General features: G+C 38.5%; 1 protein-coding gene across 1 annotated transcript in view; it reads left to right on the top strand.

The window, feature by feature from the left end:
- The window catches only part of TrpRS-m (Tryptophanyl-tRNA synthetase, mitochondrial), a 138,162-nt gene extending 131,385 nt beyond the window's left edge, over positions 1 to 6,777 (top strand). The window contains exon 7 of the mRNA XM_090380149.1: positions 6,323 to 6,777. Coding sequence (XP_090236275.1) covers positions 6,323 to 6,777 — 455 coding nt within the window. The remainder of the gene's footprint in view (positions 1 to 6,322) is intronic.
- Positions 6,778 to 20,772: the final 13,995 nt, after the last annotated feature.

Here is a 20,772-nt window from a genome sequence, read left to right as displayed (position 1 = left end):
CAGTGTCACAGATACCATTTTCAGCTGACAGTAAAGCATATTTTCATATTATGCCCACTATATCATATTGCTCAACAAACAGTTTTTCAATCACAAGTACTGTCACAAGACAGAGTTAGAGACTCTGCAGACAATTTTAGAAGATAAATTAAACATTAATGATATTTTTACTTTCCTTAAACTAACAAACCTCACAAATTACATTTAATATAAATTTGAACATGCTGATAGAACAGGCACATTTAACCAAAATAGCTCTTGCATCAAAAATCCTCAAGTCAACAACATAGACAAAATATATATTCATATTTCAGCATCCTTTATGGGATCATCCATCCATAGTTATGCCATTTGTATCAAATGTACCAATATAATTCAGCTTTTCCCTTTTAGTGTTAACATAAGCAAAGGATCCTCTGCCTCTTTTCTGTAATCTTCGCCAGTGACTTATCTGTCTCAGCATGCTAAGGCTAGTTATGAAAAGATTTATTTTTTAAATTAAGATGTATATTTGAAAGTATGCCATATTGCAGCTCTTGCTTTGCTTTTTAATGTCAAAATATCAAACACCTCAATGAACTTAAACAAATAATGGTAGTAGAACCAATAATCTCATATAGTGGTTTGAAGAAAATTGTGTGCATGACACAAGAACCCAAAACAAAGTGAAGACATGGCATAGTAGGTGGATTAATAGTTGTTATGCATATACTGTCACACTATCTATTATTAAGAGAGCTAAATAGAAGTAAAACCACAATAGATATGAATAGGACATGGTTTTATTCAGAAACTAATGAATGTTAACACAGTTCATTAGTTTCTGAAAGATTCACAATTGTTATTCATAGAAATTTTCATCGTTGGCATTCTGGGTCAGAACTTGAATAAAAACTCTCTTCTATATACAATCGAACTTTATTATAACAGGCATAAAGGGACCAACAAAATTTCCTCGTTACAACCATTACTTGCTATATCAGTGATAGCAGAAATGGGGAAACCCCCTCGGGAAGTTAAACAATGTACACTATATCAGTGATGAGTTAAACCTGCCTCCTATTTTTTTTTAATTCTCAGTAACTTGATAAAAAGATAGATTGAAAAAACGAAAGAAATATTAGAGAGAAAAAATAATATAAGTATACACCTACTTAATATTAAACACAATTTTTGTCTGTAATTTTAAAACCATAAACTTAATACTAAACAATTTATTTCTCTGTAATTAAAAAAAATACTATTTAATAATAAACATGATTTCAATTAGTCCTTATTTATGAATCTTAAAATTGATGTTTGTTTTAAAGATTTCACTTTGATATTTCTTAAGTTTCCCCTTAAAACACTCAACATGTTAAAGTCTCATTACTTGCCTCAGTTCCTTCAAAAAAATTGATTGTGTCCATTGCACCTTGAGCTTGTGAGATTGTCGGCACTGATTTTGATTCACTTTCAGTTGTCATCATATCATCATCACAATCATTGTCTTTACCATTGTCATTATCATCTTTGTAGAACACTGCATCTACAATGTCACTCTGTGGAGGAAGACCACTAGTTAATAAGTTGTCATCGACTCTCATACAAATTCATCAATGTTATCTGTATTAAAACCTACAATGTTGTTATATAGCAACCATCGGATAATGGTAAGTTGTTTTCTTCATTTCCATCTTCTTCATCTACAGTTCAAATTTCATTTGAATTTAATTTCAATTTCTTGTAGCAGTTCGATATGGTTGTCGAAGTAACGTTGTTCCACGCGTCATTCGATAAATTTATAGCATCCAATATCGATATAGACTTGGTAAGTTTCTATTCTTCGACTGATCAGATGTAGAACTAGAAATCTTTTATAAAATCCTTTCAAACTCTTGATTACACCCAAGTCCATTGGTTGTAAAATTGATGTCGCATTGGGAGGCAGAAACCTTAATGTTGGACAAATTTTGAATCTGGGGATGTGCAGGAAAGTTATCAACTAACAAAATATTTTTCTTCTTTTTGAATAGCTCCTTATTCCAATCATTTATGTATTCCCGAAAAATATCTGAAGTCATCCAAGCTTTCTTGTTTGCAGTGTAATCCACAGGAAGCTTCCTTATGTTTTCGAAAAACTGAGGTTTTAAAGATTTTTCGATAACAAACAGTTTTTTTGTATCAATTCCTGTCATATTTGTGCATGCGAGCACCGTCAAGCAAGCCTTTGATTTTTTTCCCCTTTGAATTTAAATATATTGTCAGGTATCAAATTATAAAAAAGTCCTGTTTCATCGGCATTGTTGTCGTAGTAGTGTTAATAGAGGCATGTGATGCAAGAAAGCAAGCATATGAGCCTATGTAGCATCAGCCAAAAAAAAAAAAAACAATTTCACACAACCATTCCCTCTAAAAGCTTGTCCAGTACCTCCTTGAATTTATTTAACCTATCAACTTCCACGACAGATGGAAGTTTGTTCCAGCAATTAACTACCCACTGGCTAAAGGCAATATTTCTGCACATCTGTTCTACAACTATCTTTCCTCAATTTGAATTTATGCCCCCTCAGGTTCATAATCTGAACCAGCGGAAGAATCCCATCAGAATTCAGCATGCCCAACCCATTCAAGGCTTTATACACTTCAGTCAAATCACCTCGCAGGTGTCTATTCTCCAGCCACTGCAATTTGCAGAACTTAAGCCTCTCTTGGTAAGATGATCCCTTTATTCCCCTTTAATCTTATTGCCCTTTTCTGTACATGCTCAAAGAAATCTACCTCCTTCCTAAAATGAGGCCTCCAGACCTGTATGCAGTACTCAAGTCTTGGCCTGACCATTGCCTTATACAAAGAGATAATCACCTCCTTTTCCCTACTAGCAAAATTACTGTATATCATTAACAAAACCCCATGACCTGCTCTTGCAGCCTGTCTGCATTGCTCAGAAAACTTCATATCTGACTGCACAATTACTCCCAGGTCTTTCTCATTTTCTACCACACTAAGTGTAGTTCCACACGGTTGGTAAGTTCCTCTGGGGTTACTTCTACCCATATGCAGTACTTTGCATTTGTCAGTGTTAAACTTCAGTTGCCACTTTGCCCATCTGCCCAAATTTTCTAGTTCCTGTTGCAGTGATATAACTGTTGTAGATGTCTTCATCATTGAAATCTTTCCTGATTTCTGTCCATACACAGTCAATCCATTCATTTGCCATTGTTGGATCTGCAGATCGAGATTCTCCACTAATTTTTGCATAAACGATGTTATATCAGTTTTTAAATTGATCCAGCCAACCATTGTTACACACACAATTGTCAGTACAAATTGTTTAGCAAATTTTTCTGCTTGAACCTTCAAGATTGGACTATCTGTTGAAAATCCAGCACTTCTTTGTGTGGCGAACCATTGAAGCAATGCTTCATCAGCATTTGTATCCTTGCACTTTCTAAATTTTTATTTATTTATTATTATTTTTTTTTTTTTTCGGTTATGTTCTTTTCCAGTGCCAATATGTAAGCATCTTTATTCTTCCATAATGTCAATACACTTGAAGAGGACAAAGAAAACTTTATGCACACTTCACCACATTCTAACTCACTACTAATTTCAACTTTTTCGCAAATTGAGAGACACTTTCTTTTGTTATTAGACGTGTTTCCGAAGGAAGGGTTCATTTCTAACTGATTTTACTTTAAAATGATAAAGTGATCTGCATACGACATTCTTAGAAGTCCCAAAATAAATTTATGGTTCAATGAACACAAAACAATTTGTAATTAGGGTAATGCAACAAGCAGAATGCCAGTGCACTGTTGTATGTACCCCGTCCCTTGTAGGACAAGGTCATAAACAGGCCACTAATCTGATACAGGTGATCATAAAGCTAAGTCGCCCTTTTCATTTTCGTCTATTCCAAGAATTGGGTTTTTTCAACTACCCGAGCAATTAAGAATGTTTGCATAGTTACCAAAATTTGTTCGGTATATTCGTGTAATACAGTGAGCAATTGTACGGGGAAATCATTATGGCTTTTTGCCCATTACATCCATGATCTTGTAATTTCCGTGCTCGCTATAACCAAGTTCGACTGTATATAGGGTGCAGAGAAACTCTACTGACAAACTTGAACAGATGATAGATGGTACCAAAAGAAACATTTTTTGTCAAGCAAACATAGGTCGTAAATGAACCATTATAGCAGCAGAAGCTATTAAAGGGTTGTAAAAATCAGAACAACACATTCAGTAATTTAGTGTCACTTAATGCATACAAATCATTTGCTGTTGCACACAAAATAGAAGGCACCTCCGTAGCCAGGTGGGAAGGAGCAGCAGTGCGTAGCACACGCTTCTTGATTAGACCGGGGTTCGAGCCCGTCACAACCAAATACGGAGGATGCGGAAAGGTCAGGGAATGACCACCACATATTCCCGGAGAAATATGGCCTTAGTTGCTAATGCTCCTAAAAACCAAATAACAACAAAATAGAAAAAACAATTCATGAGAAGTGCTCGAACTGGTGACCGTGATGGTCAATCCATAACTCACACCGACGCATCATCGAATGTTGTAGGTGTTGGAAGTTCCTAAGATTGTCTTGTATCTCTGCACTTGCTGCAATAATCCATGCTATAAGTTCCTCCACTGTGTCAACTGGCATTTCATACACAAGAGTCTTCGTGTATCCCCAAAAGAAAAAGTCCAAACAAGCCAAATCAGGCAACCTTGCTGGCCAGGCTACAGGTCCACCTCGACCAATCCATCTGCCTGGAAAGGTTGTATGTAAGTGTGTGCGTACACATCTGTCAAAATGTGGTGGTGCACTATCTTGTTGGAACCACATTTGTGCTTGGACAATCAGAGGAACATCCTCCAAAAACTCTGGAGGTGTTTGCTCTAGAAAACGCAAATAGAGTCGTCCATCTAAGCGTGCAGGCAACACGTATGGTCCAACTAAAACGTTTCCCACAATGCCAGCCCATACATTTACACTAAACCTGTGTTGGTAGCCATGTTCAACCATTGCATGGGGATTATTCTCTGCCCACACATGACTATTGCGGTTGTTGAACAATCCCTCTTGGGTGAGACATGCCTCATCAGTGTAAAGCACATTATTGGCAAAATCAGGCTACAAGTTGGTTTCCTGTAAAAACCAGTGGGAGAACTCGACACGGTGGGCAAAGTCAGCAGGTTCTAGTGCATGCACTTTCTGGCATCGGAAAGGATGTAGTCTGGCTTCGTGCACCACATCCCACACCAAACAATGCTGCACACCCAATCGGTGTGCAAAGGCTCTTGTGCTGGTAGAAAGCGTATTAGTGAAGATCTGCAAAACCTGTTCCTCAAACCGTGGTGTCCTGGCAGTGCATCTACATCCAGTATCATGCATATTTACACCAAAAGAGCCACTATCCCGCAATCTTTGGTGTATCGCCTCAAATGTTGTGTGGTGAGACAACCTTCTGTCTGGGAAGCGTTCTTAATAAATCCTGCGAGCCTCTCTTCTGTTTCCATTTCTGCAACAGTGAAATGCTCCATGTCTGTGCCCGTACTGATCATAATATGACATTACACATTTATGCTATTAGTGGCAGTTACACACCACTCCGAGGACCTCTCAATGCATGCATACATTAATGTTGATGGTAGTGATACGTTCAAGCACTGTGTTATGGATTGTTTTTTCTATTTTGTGCAACAGAAAGTGATTTGTATGCATTAAATTACCGAATGTGTTGTTCTGATTTTTACAACCCTTTAATAGCTTCTGCTGCTATAATGACTCATTTACAACCTATGTTTACTTGACAAAAAATGTTAAGTTTGGTGCCCCCTATCACCTGTTCAAGTTTGTTGGTAGAGTTTCTCTGCACCCTGTATCAGTATATACTATTGATGGGCCAACTAAATGAGAATAATGCTGTGTTCTTTATCTAATAATTTAACAAGGATAGTTTTTTTTTTTTTTTTTGTCATTTAAAAAACAGGTTTAACATTTTACAGAAAACTTGTAATGTAATGTCCAAGATGGACACTGCATTAGTCAATAAATATGATTGTAATACTTTAAACAGTTTTAAAATAGTATATTTATTTTATTATTTATTAGTATATTTGTTTTTTTATTTATTTTTTTTGTTATAAAGCTTATCACTTTATAAAATTTATCATCAGTTAATAAATTCAGAATATTAATTATATAAAAAATTTTCTGTGAGCAAATAAACATTTAAGATTGAAGACCATTACACTAGAATCTCATAGGATTTCAGTTGACATGTGAAATTTATCCTTACTGCCAGTTTCTAAAACATTTCAAAATCTTTAATTACAGATACTAGTGCCTCTCGTTTAAAAAGTCTCAGAGTTCCAGCCAAGAAAATGAGTAAATCTGAACAGGATCCAAAAAGTCGCATTGAACTGACCGATTCTTCAGATGTTATTAGGGAAAAGATTAAAAAGGCAGTAACAGACTTTACGTCTGCTGTCACCTATGATCCAGAAAAACGTCCAGGTGTTAGCAATTTAATAACTATTCACAGTTTATTTAGTAACCTTTCTGTAGAAGAAATATGTGAACAGAGTATTGGATTGCAGACAGCAGAATATAAAATGTTGGTGGCTGATGCTGTAATTGAAAGCCTTCATCCAATTCAGAAAAGAATACAAGAAGTACTTAGTGACAGAAGTTATATTGATGACATTTTAAAGAAAGGTGCTTTAAGAGCAAGTGAAATTGCAACAGTGACACTTCAAGAAACAAAAGATGCAATGGGATTAGTTGTATGAAACCAATTACATTATTTAATGTATAAAATCATGCTTACCAGTCAGTTGAAATATCTCAAAATCATGCTTACCAGTCAGTTGAAATATCTCAAAATCATGCTTACCAGTCAGTTGAAATATCTCATTACTGATGTATGAGTTATCGCAGTCGCATCATTTTTATGCATAGTAAACTACCAAGGCAGATGAATTAATTATATCTCATATTGTGAATACCTTCATGAGTTTCCATGATATTAATCTAATATAATCATTAAATAATATAATCACTAACTAATATAATATAGTAACTAATATAATCACTAAATGGAAATGTCATAGTGCTCTTACAGGCAGGCTTTTTGAGCAGCAGGGCTGTGACGAGGCATTTTAGTACCTGAGGCAAGAATATAAAATTGCACCCTACTGTTAATGATGGTAACATTGGAAATTATTTAATCTTTCTTTTGGCGCCCCTTTCAGCCTTTAAACTGAGGCAAGAGCCTCATTCGCCTCACCCTCGGCATGGCTCTGAGCAGCACAGTAGATATAATCACTCTCCTCCCACACCAGCTAAAAAAGGCCCAAGTTCAAATTCAATTGGACATGGATTATTATAAGCTTTTTGACAATAGTCAGTCAGTCTCAGGTGAGGGTCACATGGTCTTACCTCTGGAAACCAGTTCTTCCAGCAGAACAAAATAATTGAGGAACACAGTTACAGGCATAATATACTGATGCTCCGCAGCCCTAGTTGCTTTGGCCCTTAACACATGCACACTCCTGAAAACTTTATGGAAAGAAATGGTGGAGGAGGTGCTTGTAAAATGTAAAAAGTTATATGTAGATCCTGCCAATCAGTACATGGATGATATGTTAGGAGATGCATGACATTGGATTTTTATAGAACTACTGCAGCACACAAACCAGACATTGTGGCAGGCAATGTACATCAACTTACCTGATACAAACCCATCACAGTTAGTTCCTAGAATGTTGGGTAGCTGTGCTCTGGAGTAACAATTTATGGTACATGGTTTTCTGATCTGACAATTATTTAAGTCTCGGGGATGACTGGAGAACGTTAATTACCAGAGTGGATCATTCCATCGGTGAAATTTGGCAAAACTGCTCTCACAATCTTGTGTTGTTTCTCATGGTATGGGAATAAATGTTGTGTGGTGCATTGATGTTGTGATTCTGAAAAATTCTGCTCTTCCTACCCTGACTGTTGTGCACAGCAGTGTTATTATCATCATCCCCCACATCAGGCCTGAGTTTGAATCTCATCAATCATGCAAGAAATTTTTAGAAATTTTCACAAAGCAGCTGAGTTGGTTTTAAGAGTTTTCTCCTGGAAAAACCATGCAATTATAGGTATAATACACTGATACCTTATAGCCTTAGTTGCTTTGGCACTTAACCTAACCTAACCATGCCTAATTTTTTTACACTGGCAGCGGAATGGGTAGGACCTTCACCATGACAATGAACTGTATCACATTGCTCAGTTTCTAGTGAAGACTGGTTTGAAGACTGCCATGCTAACATGCACTTGCATTCAATTGCTGAATAACCAATGCATTGGAAGAGGTATGCACCAAAAATTGTTTTCCTGTTATCAGTCCTCATGGGTAGCAAAATGAATATAATCACCATCCTCACAGCTGAGGAAAAGGCCTCGGTTCAAATCAGGTCAGTGATGCAAGGAATTTATTTGGGCTGTTTCACCATGTATGTGGCTGAGTTAGTCTCAGGTGAGTGATACCTGGTTTTTCTCTTCTGAACCTCAAGTCTCATCCATCACAGGTAATTTGACCACAGTACACCCAGTTTACAGATCAGTATATTGGTGCCTCATAGCTTTAGTGCTTAACACGCATGCACGCTGTTCCTGTTGTCAAAAATTGTTTTGGAGTCTACCAACAGACATAGTGAATACTTAAGGCCAAAGGTGGGGTTGACACATTAAATATTGTAACAATAAAAGGTTCTTTGATGTGTTCTGTTTCTTTCTTGCTATAATATAGTGAAATTTGTTTATCACAGAACTTGTGATAGCAGGTAACATTCCATTACTTTATATATACTATTACAATAACCAGTATTAATAATCCTAATATATAATTTTTTTTTTTTTTTATCTGCAGCCATTGTCAATCCACTGCTGGATGGAAGCCTCTTCAACAAGTCATGTTGAAGGAAATAATGGGCTAATCTGCCATGCTAGTCCAGTGTGGGTTGGCAGATCAACCATATTTAGTGGTCAAGGGCTTGAACCCTGGTCTACTCAAAGAGCATGTGCTACTGCACTCTCGCTCCTGACCGGGAGTTGTCTCAGCTACTGAGGCCTCTATATAAATAAACATTTTATAGCCCAAAGTGCTTAGATATCCTTCAGCAAGAGGTAGCAAACATGCCAATCAACAATAAATATATAGCAGAATTTAACACTACCTTACAAAATGGGTCACTGAAAAAATTGGACAGATCAGATGGACTGAGAAGTAGTAATTGAAGTTTAACTTAGACAACTGATTACATTGATTATGGCATGCAGACCTTGCATGTGGGTAGCAGTAACACAAAATACTTTGGTGCCATACTCAAAGATAGTGAAGAACAAAAAGACCTTGGGGTAATTGTGCAGCCAGACATGAGGCTCTTCTGAGCAATGCAGACAACCTGTCATGGAGTTTGTCAGTGAGGTACAGGCATTTTCCCAACAGATAAGATGGTGATTAAGCTTCGTTTTGAGTACTGCATACAGGTCTCGAAGTGTCATTTTAGGAAGGGTGTGGATCTGTTGAAACGGGTGTACAGAAAAGGGCAATAAGATCAGTGAGTGGAACAAAAGGAACTTTTTTCGTTTTTTTTTTCCACCAAGAATGATCTCATTTGCAAATTGTAGTGTTTGGAAACTAGGCACCTCAGAGATACGATTGAGGTGTTTAAGGATATGAATGGATTGAGTAAGATAAACGCTGAATTCTTTCATTTTGCTTGGCAGACCATTTGAAAGCATAAATTTATATTGAAGGATAATGGCTGTGCAAAAATTTGCATTCAGCCAGCTGGTAGTTGGTTGTAGGAAGAAACTTCCATCTAGTGTAGAAGTGGAATTTGAGGAAGAAGAAAACAAATTATGAGGGACAGATGTAATGTGGGAAGGTTTTTTAGTTGATTCCATATTAAGCTTGCTTCCTTGTATCATTTCCTAATCCTAAAATAAGAGATATTATTAACCATATGGTGCAAGGAAGCCTGAGGCATATGCTGCACCAGCCAAAAAAAAATTTTTGAGTTATCCTGAGAGAGAAAAGTAGAAGGGAATCACCAAGAAAGAGAAGAAAATTATTTGGTTACCCTGTCAAAATATAGTGAACAACTTGTTTCTGATACTGTGCACGCATGCACGGCTTAGAATAGATGCTGAAATGCCCTCGTTTTTCACACAAATTCGTAATGTCTTCGAATTCTATAAACGAGATGTATATTTTCTAAGCTGTGGATATGTGTAGATATACATATCCACAGCTACTACTATCTACTCAACATGAATTTTCATGTAAAACCTGCTCATGATTTCCAAAAAACAATGCCCAATGCCATTTGAAGTGGTGTCTAATCCATCATACTTTGACAAGAAAACAATGGTAACAAGTCATGTTACAGACCAGGTCAGATGCTCGAAGATAGGTGTAGAGAATAGCTGCAAAACATATACCATAGTTATAGGGTTTTAGGAGCATCAGCAACAAGGGCCATATTGCTTCAAGTATATTGCGTGTTCTGTGTTCGATTTTCTGCTTGCTGGATGAAAAAGCCGAGTTTTCAGGGAGGAAAACCATACTGCCTGAAGACTGACTAACTCAGCCACTTTGTGAAAAGCACACAAAAATTTCTCACATGAATAGTAATCAAACTCAGGTCATTTCCAACCCAGTGGGCAGACGACTGCATTTCTACCAACTGCTACCCATGATGGATATACTACAGTTTATTGTTCATGTGGGGACAATTGGAAGAAGCAAATAATGGTGGGATCTTGGTTCTCATGATTTGAATACTAATGGTTTCTTGTAATGAGAAAAGCATCAATGCAGAGTCATCCACAGAAAAGTAACTGCATGTGTACCACAGTGGCATCGTCACCGGGTGGAAAAGGCTCGGATTCAAGTCTATCATTTAGTCCTTTGTGCACAAAGGATTAGCCAGTTTGCAGATGTCAACAGTGGTTGCCCCTGGGCTCTATTACTGAAGCCCTAGCTTGGAACCTGGTTATTGATGGATAGTTGTTCCTCAACACGGATATTACGAATATTCAAATTTTAACTTATGTTGGCGAACTTAATTATTATGCCAAAACAACAGCAGAACACAATGGCTGCCCACGTGTCATCTTGGATGTCCTTATGGGTAGCACTGATTATAATTGCCATCCTTCAGTATCGGAAAGGGCTGAGCTCAAACCCCTTTAATTGATGCAAGAAAGCATCAGTCGTGGCATAGAATCTATTTAAGCTATCAACTTCTGCAATGACAGACAGACAAGTTTGTTCCAGCAAACAACCACTCACTTGCTAAAGGCAAATTTCTGCACATCTATTCTCAAACTGTCTCCTCAATTTGAATTTATGTCCACTCAAATTTGAGCATCCTGAAACCAAAGCCATTTGCAGAAATCAAGCCTTTCTTGGTAAAATGGGGCCCCAAGATGTATGCTGTACTCAAGGTGTGTCCCGACCATTGCCTTATGCAAAGGAACAATCACCTTGTCCCTACTAGCAAAATTCCAAATTCATTGACAAAACTTATGAGCTGTTCTGACAGCCTGTCTCCACTGCTCAGAGAACAGTGGAGACAGGCTGCCAGATATTGTGCAGACATATGAAGTGTCTCCACTTCATATCTCACTGTACAATTCTTGTTTGAAGTAGCATACTGTCATTAACCACCCTGCCAATCTTTTTTGTATCATCCATGTGGACATGTGTTTTGTAATGGCGGCACCTAGAACGTCAGTTCATCTCCGCCTCGTATCTCTGTGAAGAACAGTACCGCTGTAGAAGGGCCAGAAATAAGTAGTGTGTGTTCTGTTGTTGTGTCTGACCGCTTGGCTACCCAGAATCATCAGTCACCTGTACAGATGATTCTGGGTACTCGTCCACACCACGGGAAGGTGGGCCAGTCTCAATGGAGCTCGCACTGTCTCAATTCGAGACTCTGACCCACCTGATGTTGGCAAAGGATGGGCCAGATTCCTCTGGGGGCCCACTCCAGAGGAGAGAAAAGAAAAAAAAAAAGATTTCCTGTGGTGTTAAAAAATAAATAAAATAATAATAATAAACAAATAAATAAAAAGTAAATAAAATAAAATTAAAATAATAATAATAAAAAAAAAATTGGGAATGTTGCTCCCTATTGAGTAGCTTCACCAGACAAAGGAGTAGAATTATTCGTAGACATATAACTAATTCTTCTTGTGAAAACATCGGATGCAAACTGTTGAGCAACATAAGAATTCTTGTCTCCCACCAGCAAAGTTTCATGTCCATGAGAGTGTAGAAACTGACGAACGAGGAACATCTCTAAAGTCATTATACAGCGGACATTCAAATAAAATGTGGCTCCAATTTTCATTTTTCCCCGCATTGACAAGCTTCCGTCCTAGAAAGACCAAAACAACATAGTTTTTCGTTAAGAGATTCATGTCCCGTTAAGAGGAAGGATGTATATAAGTCCAAAGAGAAACAGACAGGTTTCTGCTTTACACAAAAGGTCACCTCAGGGAAAAAAGTCGTAGTAACAGATCCACTGTTCTCTGAGCAGTGGAGACGTGGATATGGACGTGTTTTTGTCTGCACAATATCTGGCAGCCTGTCTCCACTGTTCTCTGAGCAGTGGAGACGTGGACATGTCTCCACTACTCAGAGAACAGTGGAGACAGGCTGCCAGATATTGTGCAGACATGAAGTGTCTCCACTTCATATCTCACTGCACAATTCTTGTTTGAAGTAGCATACTGTCATTAACCCCTGCAATCTTTTTTTGTATCATCCGCAAACTTGAACATTAAGCCTGATATACCTTCAATATCGTTAATACAAAAATTTGTAAGTATAGAAAACAACAATTGGCCCAACACCAAACCCTGAGTGACTCCACTAATAATTCATGAAGGGCAGTGTCCTTTGATTACCATCTCTCACCCAACCATCCCTTTATACATAGCAGTAACTTGCCCATAATGCTACACTGCTCCAACGTGTGCAGTCATGGGTGCCGACAGGATATTTTACTAGGTAGTGCAAGTGGGAATAATTTTTTTTTTTTTTTTTTTTTTTTTGCGAAATTTTCGAATACAAAAATATTAAAAATTGTGTATTACTTCGAAATCCACTTTCACCATGCTGCCGGCGCCCATGTGTACAGCATTCTTTTACGTACAACAGTATCAAAAGCTTTCCTGAAATCCAAATATGTGATATATTAAAATTATTTCTTGCATCCAATTTCTTTGTGATTACTACGAATTGGGTACTTTATTTTATACAATAGTGATTTATTTTATCGAAGACTTAACCATTCTGTATATTAATGTATTTATTTCGGGATATATCAAAAAATATCACATAACACTTTACTAATCTGTAAAACCATATTTTCAACTTTATATATATTAAGAATTCATTTTTAGAGCACTTATTATGGTGGACATGAAGAAATAGATTCACTATACCGTGCCCTCGTGGGCAGCACAGTTGGTAGGATCGCCGTCCTCCCCACACGATGTGGAAAAGACCTCAGTTCGAATCCTGTCGATGACGATAGGAATTTTTATGGGTTTTTTCACAACGTAGCTGAGCTAGTCAGGCGAAGGCGGCATGGTTTTTTTCTCTAGGAAACGTCTCGCATTGTTTCAGCCAACTGGGGAGTGACAGTGGCACAAATCACCGCCGATCGACTTCAATGAGGGAGGCACCAGAAACGTTTCCACCAAGACCGTCAGACGATCATTAGCCGTAATAGATTATTTTAGCAGTCCACCCACAATATTCCCATTGTTAACACCACGATTCAGGCCTCAAGTGGGTGAAAGAACATCGGCACTGGACCTTGTATGATTGGAGACGGTTCTCTTGGTCTGGTAAGTCCCCTTTCCAGTTATTTCAGGCTGACGTGAGGGTGCGCACGAAGCTATACACCCATCATGTCAACAAGGAACTGTTCAGGCAAGTAGATGGTCTGGGACGTATTCAACTGGCACACGGGACTTCTGGTATGTCTAGACGCTTCTGTGAGTGGTCCAGGTTATGCGTCCATCCTTATAGACCATCTGCATCAATTCATGGACTCTTTCAACAGAATAATGCCCCTCCCCACAGAGCCGTGGTGAGTGATTAGAACATGGTTTGAAGAGCATTCTGCAGATGTTACCACCATGGAATCGCCTCCCTTCAACCTTCACGAACCCTGTGGAGCATGTTTGGAATGCTGTGGAAAGGTCCGTTCAAGCTTTGGATCGAACCCAGGAATGCGACAGAATTTTGGACAGTGGTGCAGCAAGCATGGAAGGAAATACCTGTGAAACGCTTTCATGAACTAGATTCAATGTCTTGCGTGTGACTGCCCTTATCAGGACGGAAGGTGGGCCTACCAGTTACTAGATAGGTATTCCATGATATTTATACAATCAGTGTATATACTTGTAATTTTTTTTTTTTTTTTAAATTCTAATGTGCTTTGTTTGTTATGTGTTCCCTGTTCATTACAAAATACAGTAGAACCCGGATAAAAGTTTTCCAAGCGACTGGAGGTTTAGGACTTCTTAGAAGGGAAAATGACCTAAGTGTATGAAATATCAATTCTTCTTCTTTAATGCTGCCGAATGGCGTTTGCGACTTTGTTTTGATATTGTTCTCTGTCTAGCACTGCGTGTAGAATTTGTGCTGTTGTCATGTGAAGCCAGGTGTTGATGTTATCTAGCCATGCCATTTTCGGTCTGCCTGGGCATTTCTTGCCTTCGATCATTCCCTCCAGGATGAGTGGTAGTAGGTGATATTTTTGTTGGTTCCTAGCGATGTGACCTAGGTATTTGCATTTCCTGCTGATGATGGTTTTGAGCAGGTCCCGTTCCGTGTGCATGTCCTGCAGGACCTGTGCGTTGGTTATCTTGGCTGTCCACGGAATTTTCAGCGTTCTTCGGTAGAGCCACATTTCGAAGGCCTGGAGCTTTTTTGTAGTGGCTGATGTTCAGGCTGATGAGTCCAGGTTTCTACACCGTACAGCAGTATTGGCCAGATGTAGCATTTCAATGTGCGTAATTTGGGCACGATGTTCAAGCTTCTGTCGGTGAGGAGGGTTCTCCATTTGGTGAATGCCTGCCTGGCTTGTTCAATTCTGCTTTTGATTTCGGCCTCATGGTTCAGCTGGTCATCAATGAGTACTCCGAGATACTTAAAGTGGTGTATTTGCTCTAATTTTTCGTTGTTTAGTTTGATCGTGATTTTGCTTGCAGTCCTGCTGACCTTCATCACCTTTGTTTTCTTTTTGTTGATTCGTAGCCCCCATGCTTGGCTTTCTATGTCCACTTCGTTCAAGATGGTCTGTAAATCTTGTTCTGAATCCGCTATTAGTGCTGTGTCATCGGCATATCTTAAGTTATTGATGTAGTGTCCGTTGACTTTTATGCCGATGTTCTTGTCAGCCAGTGTTTGGTCGAAGATCATTTCCGAATAGATGTTAAAAAGAATGGGAGATAATGGACAGCCTTGCCGGACGCCTTTTTTTATTGGAATTGGGTCTGTCAGATAGTTGTCATAGCGAAGCCGGGCTGTTTGATTCCAGTAGAGAGTTGTAATAAAGTTGATATCATTGTTTTCAAGCCCAAGTTTTCTCAGTCGGTCAATTAGGCGGTCGTGGTCTACTGAATCGAAGGCTTTCTCGTAGTCAATAAAACATACACGTCTTTTTGATGTTCATAGCACCTTTGTAGCAATATTTGTAAACAGAAAATTGCCTCTCTGATGCCTAGTCCCCTGCAGAATCCGAACTGTGTGTTTCCTAGTGCACTTTCGCACTTACATCTTATCCTTTGCTGAATCACCTTGAGGAAGACTTTTAGCACCTGGCTCATTAGACTGATCAGCCTGAAGTCTTCGCATTTCCGGCTGGTAGCCTTTTTTGGTAGGGCCACAAAGATGGATTGGAGCCATTCGGATGGAATGTCGTTGTTGTAGATTTGATTGAACCATTTCGTTAGTTGTTGGATGTTGCTGTAGTCTAGTTGTTTCAGCAGTTCCACATGAATCTGATCAGGACCACAGGCCTTGCCTGGCTTTGTTATTCGGATGGCATGTTCCACTTCAGATGTTAATATGTGGAGATTGTCTTCCTGTGTTCGTTGTTGCGTTTCTGCCGGTTTTCTGTTGGTGCCGAACAGATTGTATACTGTATATAGCTCTTCCAGGTGTCGAGTTTGGCTTGTTTGCTTAGTATAGGTTGATTGTTGTCCGTATATAAACTTGGGATAGGAGCCGGTTTGTAGATGTTTCCAGCTTCTTTAAGCTTCTTGTGCAGGTTATAGTTGTCATTTTTCTTGATTAGGTCTTCGATTTCTGCACATTGATCTTCCATCCATTTTTCCTTCGCCTTCCGGATTTCCTGTTTGATCTTTTGTTGTATTTCTTTGTATTTTTCCCGGTTGTTGTTGTTTTTGAATATTCTCCGTTCATCCATTAGGTCTAGTATGTGCTGGGTCATCCACCGTTGTTTCAGCCGACCGGGCTAGCCAGGTGGGTAAAGTGCCTGCCTGGCAACCCAAAGGTCGCGGGTTCGATTCCCGCCTCGGGCTTGGATCAAAGTACTGCAAAAACCTTGGGAGGTGCACTATGGCCACAGAAGCCGATGCGCCAACAACTACCAAACAAAAAAAAAAAAAAAAAAAAAAACCGTTGTTTCTTTTTCGACGCCTGATGTCCTAGCAGGGTTTCTGCTGTTTCATTGATGCACTGTTTGAGTGAATGCCCGAATGCTTGCACGTCTGTTGTTACTGCTTCGATCGATCGGATTGTAGTGTTGAGATGAAGCTGTACTTGTCGTCTGTTGGCGGTGTTCTTCAGTTTCTCCAGGTCGATTCTTTTTGTTGTGCTTGTGCGTTTGACTGCTCGTAATTTGAGACGTAGTGTTGCTGTTACTGGGTTATGGTCTGATGATATGTCAGCTCCGGGGTAAGTTTTTGCCTTGAGGACACTTGACTTATATCTGATGTTGATTAAGATGTAGTCAATTTGGTTCCTGACGATATTGTTGTCAGAGTCTTGTGGTGAGGTCCAGGTGTATAGTCGTCGAGGTGGTAGTTTGAACCAAGTGTTGGCAATGCTAAATTTTTCTTCTTGGCAGAACTGGACGAGTCTGTCGCCTCGTTCATTCCGTGTCCCCAAGCCATGTTCTCCGACTATGTTTTGTAGCTTTCCTTGACCGATTTTGGCATTAAAGTCACCGAGGATGACCGTCATGTCGTGCTTCTTCAGCGACTTTAAAGTGTTGCTTAGCTTGTCGTAGAACAATTCAATTTCTTGATCGTCTTTGTCCGCTGTTGGTGCGTAGACCTGGAGCACATTCAGGTTGATCTTGTTGCCTGCTAGCTGTAGTAGTGCGATTCGTTCCGATATTGGGGTGAAACTGCTGACTTGGGGTGAAATATCAATTACAAATAAAAATGAAAACATACACATACATGTGATTGATTGTGTGAATTGTCGGAAAACTATCAAGAATAAAAATTGTCATTTAATGCAAAATAATATTTATTAGTCATTATTTAAAAATATTTTTAAATTATAAAAAGGATGCAATGAGAATGATAAAAATCAATTACAATAATTACAAGTAGTACAAAAAATAACTAAAAAATGATTATAACCTTTTCAAGTAGCTATCCAGAGAAGACTGCTTCAAATATTTTGAGGAGAGCCTCATACAGAATAAATCAATTTCCCTAACACATTTCAACACTGCCTCAGAACCATCGGGCAGGGTGAATGAATTGCTGCAGTGAAGAGAAGTCAATCACTGCATCTCGGAATGTGTTTACTGCAGGCTCATCTTGTTCAGTCTCACTATCAGTCATGCTTTGATCTTCATTGCAAATTTCTTCAATACTTTAAAATTCACATGTGATAACATCATTGTGTACATCAACATAATCATAAAAATTTACTGTAAATCCCAAACAACTCGGTAGGTAATCCCATTCGTCAAAAGGAACTCTGTTCAACACTTATCATTTTCTTCTATATCATTATAGAGCCCAGCCTTTTTACAGGAATTAATTATAACAGTAGGGCTCAGTGTATCCCATGATGCTTCTAAATAATGCATTGCATCTAACAAAAAAATTTTCAGCTTTTTCATTCAATTTTACAAGGGTAAGCAATTCAAGTATAAGGCATTTACGAAAATGCATCTTTAAATCTGATATCCATTGGTGGCACAACTGATGTGGAATCCAAGTCACAAAGGAACTGGATGCAGGGAATAATTTGATATTATATACTTGGATCTTAGAAAGGCTTTTGATACTGTTGCACATGAAAGCCTGCTGCACAAATTGGAGCAGTGTGACATTGGAGGCAAATTGCTGCTGTGGCTGAGGGGGAGAAGACAGAGAGTGGTAATCAATGGACACTGCTCGTCGTGGACTAATGTTATTAGTGGAGTCCCTCAGGGCTCAGTGTTGGGTCCATTATTGTTTTCTGTATTCATAAATGATATTGATGATGGTATATCAAGCTTAATGTCCAAGTTTGCAGACGATACAAAGGTAGGCAGGGTTGTCAAGGACACTACTGATACTATGCTGCTGCAACAGGATCTGGAAAGGTTGAGCAGATGGGCTGAGAGGTGGCAAATGAAGTTTAACATTGACAAATGTAAAATACTACACATGGGAAACAGCAACCCCAGAGCAACATATCAACTCTGTGGTACTACACTGACAGTGGTGGAGAATGAAAGGGACCTGGGGGTGGTTGTGCAGGCAGATATGAAGTTCTCTGAGCAGTGCACACGGGCTGCAAGAGTAGCTCATGGTGTATTGTCAATGATATATAGGAATGTTTCTAGCAGGGATAAGGAGGTGATTATTCCCTTGTATAAGGCAATGGTCAGGCCACACCTAGAGTACTGTATACAGGTCTGGAGGCCTCATTTCAAGAAGGATGTAGAGCTGCTGGAACGAGCACAGAGAAGGGCAACAAGATTAGTGAATGGAACAAAGGGGTGCTCTTACGAAGAAAGGCTTAAGTTTTGCAAATTACAGTGTCTGGAGACTAGGCACCACACATTGTAGAGGTGTATAAAGCCTTGAATGGTTTGAGCATGCTCAGTGCTGATGGGATTCTTCCTCTTGCTCAGAATAATCACCTGAGAGGGCATAAATTCAAATTGAGGAAAGACAGATGTAGGATAGACGTGCGGAAATTTGCCTTTAGCCAGCGTGTGGTTGGTTGGTGGAACGGACTTCCATCCCTTGTCATGGAAGTTGATAGCCTAAATAAGTTTAAGGCTCAGCTGGACATGTATTTTGAACGAACAGAGGGGTGAAGTAGTGGTGTTTTTTTTTTTTCTTTTTTTTTTTCTTTTTTTTTTCTTTTTTTTTTTCTTTTTTTTTTTTTTTGGCTGATGCTGCATAAGCTTACTTTCTTGCATCAAATGCCTCTACTAATGCTAATCCCCCAGGGAAAAAATCCGCATGAACATTGTTTAAGTGCTCATTGTTTTTCGGATGAGCGGGATAATTATCAACAAATAAAAGAATTTTTCTATTCTCTCCTGCCCTCTTTGAATCTAGAGCTCTTAAATACTCATCAAAAAGAGCACAGGTCATCCATGCTGTTTTATTGTTCCTGTATTTACATGGAAGTGTTTTCACATTCTTGAAACAGCATGGTTTCTTGAGTTTTCTTATCACAAGCAATGGTAGTTTCTCTGAGCCATCCATATTAGCCCCCCCCCCACTAGCACAAATTCTCTCCTAAGTCAGTTTACCACAATGCTAATTATGTTCTTTGAATGCATAAGTCTTATTAAGAAGTAGGTTACAAAAGAGTCCTAATTTTTCAACATTAAAAATATCACTCTTTCTATATTGTTTGATCAAAATATGTTGTTCCTTTTTTTCTACTCATCAACTTGTAAAATAATCACACTAGAATATTCCCCGCAAATTACTTTGTGAACTGAACCATATTTCTTCTTAAAGCTATCAATCCACCTATTGGAAGGAATGAAATCCACTCCATGCCTATCAGCAATTTCGATGCCCTTCTCTCTCTCTCTCTCTCTCAACAAATTGCCAATTAACTGGAACATTTGCAGAAAATGTCTGCTTGAACTAAACTTTCCACATCTCCATATTTTCCACTTTATCTTCTTTTAAATTTACATGAAACATTAGGGGCATCTGAGTTCAACACTTCTTTTCATGACATACTTCCATTTACTGTAGAAACTGCCATGTTAAGTTTTTTTGCCACCTCCATTTGTGTGCAAGAGGGATTTGATTCCACCCTTTTTATGATATCAAGTTTTTCTTTTAATGTCAAAACCTTTCTTTTTATTCCTTTGGAGTTCATCCTTCCAAATTAGAAAATAATAATATTGTTAATATAGTATAATTAATATTTGTAGAGTTAAAATAAAACTGCCAAGGAGGGACGAATAATTAGAGCCAATACAGTAGACAGACAAAAATACGGTTATTATTTAAAGAATTACCAAAAATACTAATGGTAATAAAATATGGTATTATAAGTGCAGCATTCAACATACCTTAAAAGGCCACAATTACAATAACATGTTGTTATTGCAACAATCCATTAAGTAATTCAGAACCATGAGAACTCAATGGCAAATGCTTCACTATTCTTCACATAGTCGACGCGTGAAGAGATAAAAATAGCAATAGCGGTAGTAGTAATGGAGGCATGTGATGCAAGAAAGCAAGCATAT

This window comes from Mastigoproctus giganteus, chromosome 8 (assembly GCF_048544385.1).
Source record: "Mastigoproctus giganteus isolate SK-2022 chromosome 8, ASM4854438v1, whole genome shotgun sequence".
Taxonomy (NCBI): Eukaryota; Metazoa; Arthropoda; class Arachnida; order Uropygi; family Thelyphonidae; genus Mastigoproctus; species Mastigoproctus giganteus.
Note: the sequence above shows the minus strand (reverse complement) of the source record. Positions and strands in the feature narration are given on the sequence as shown.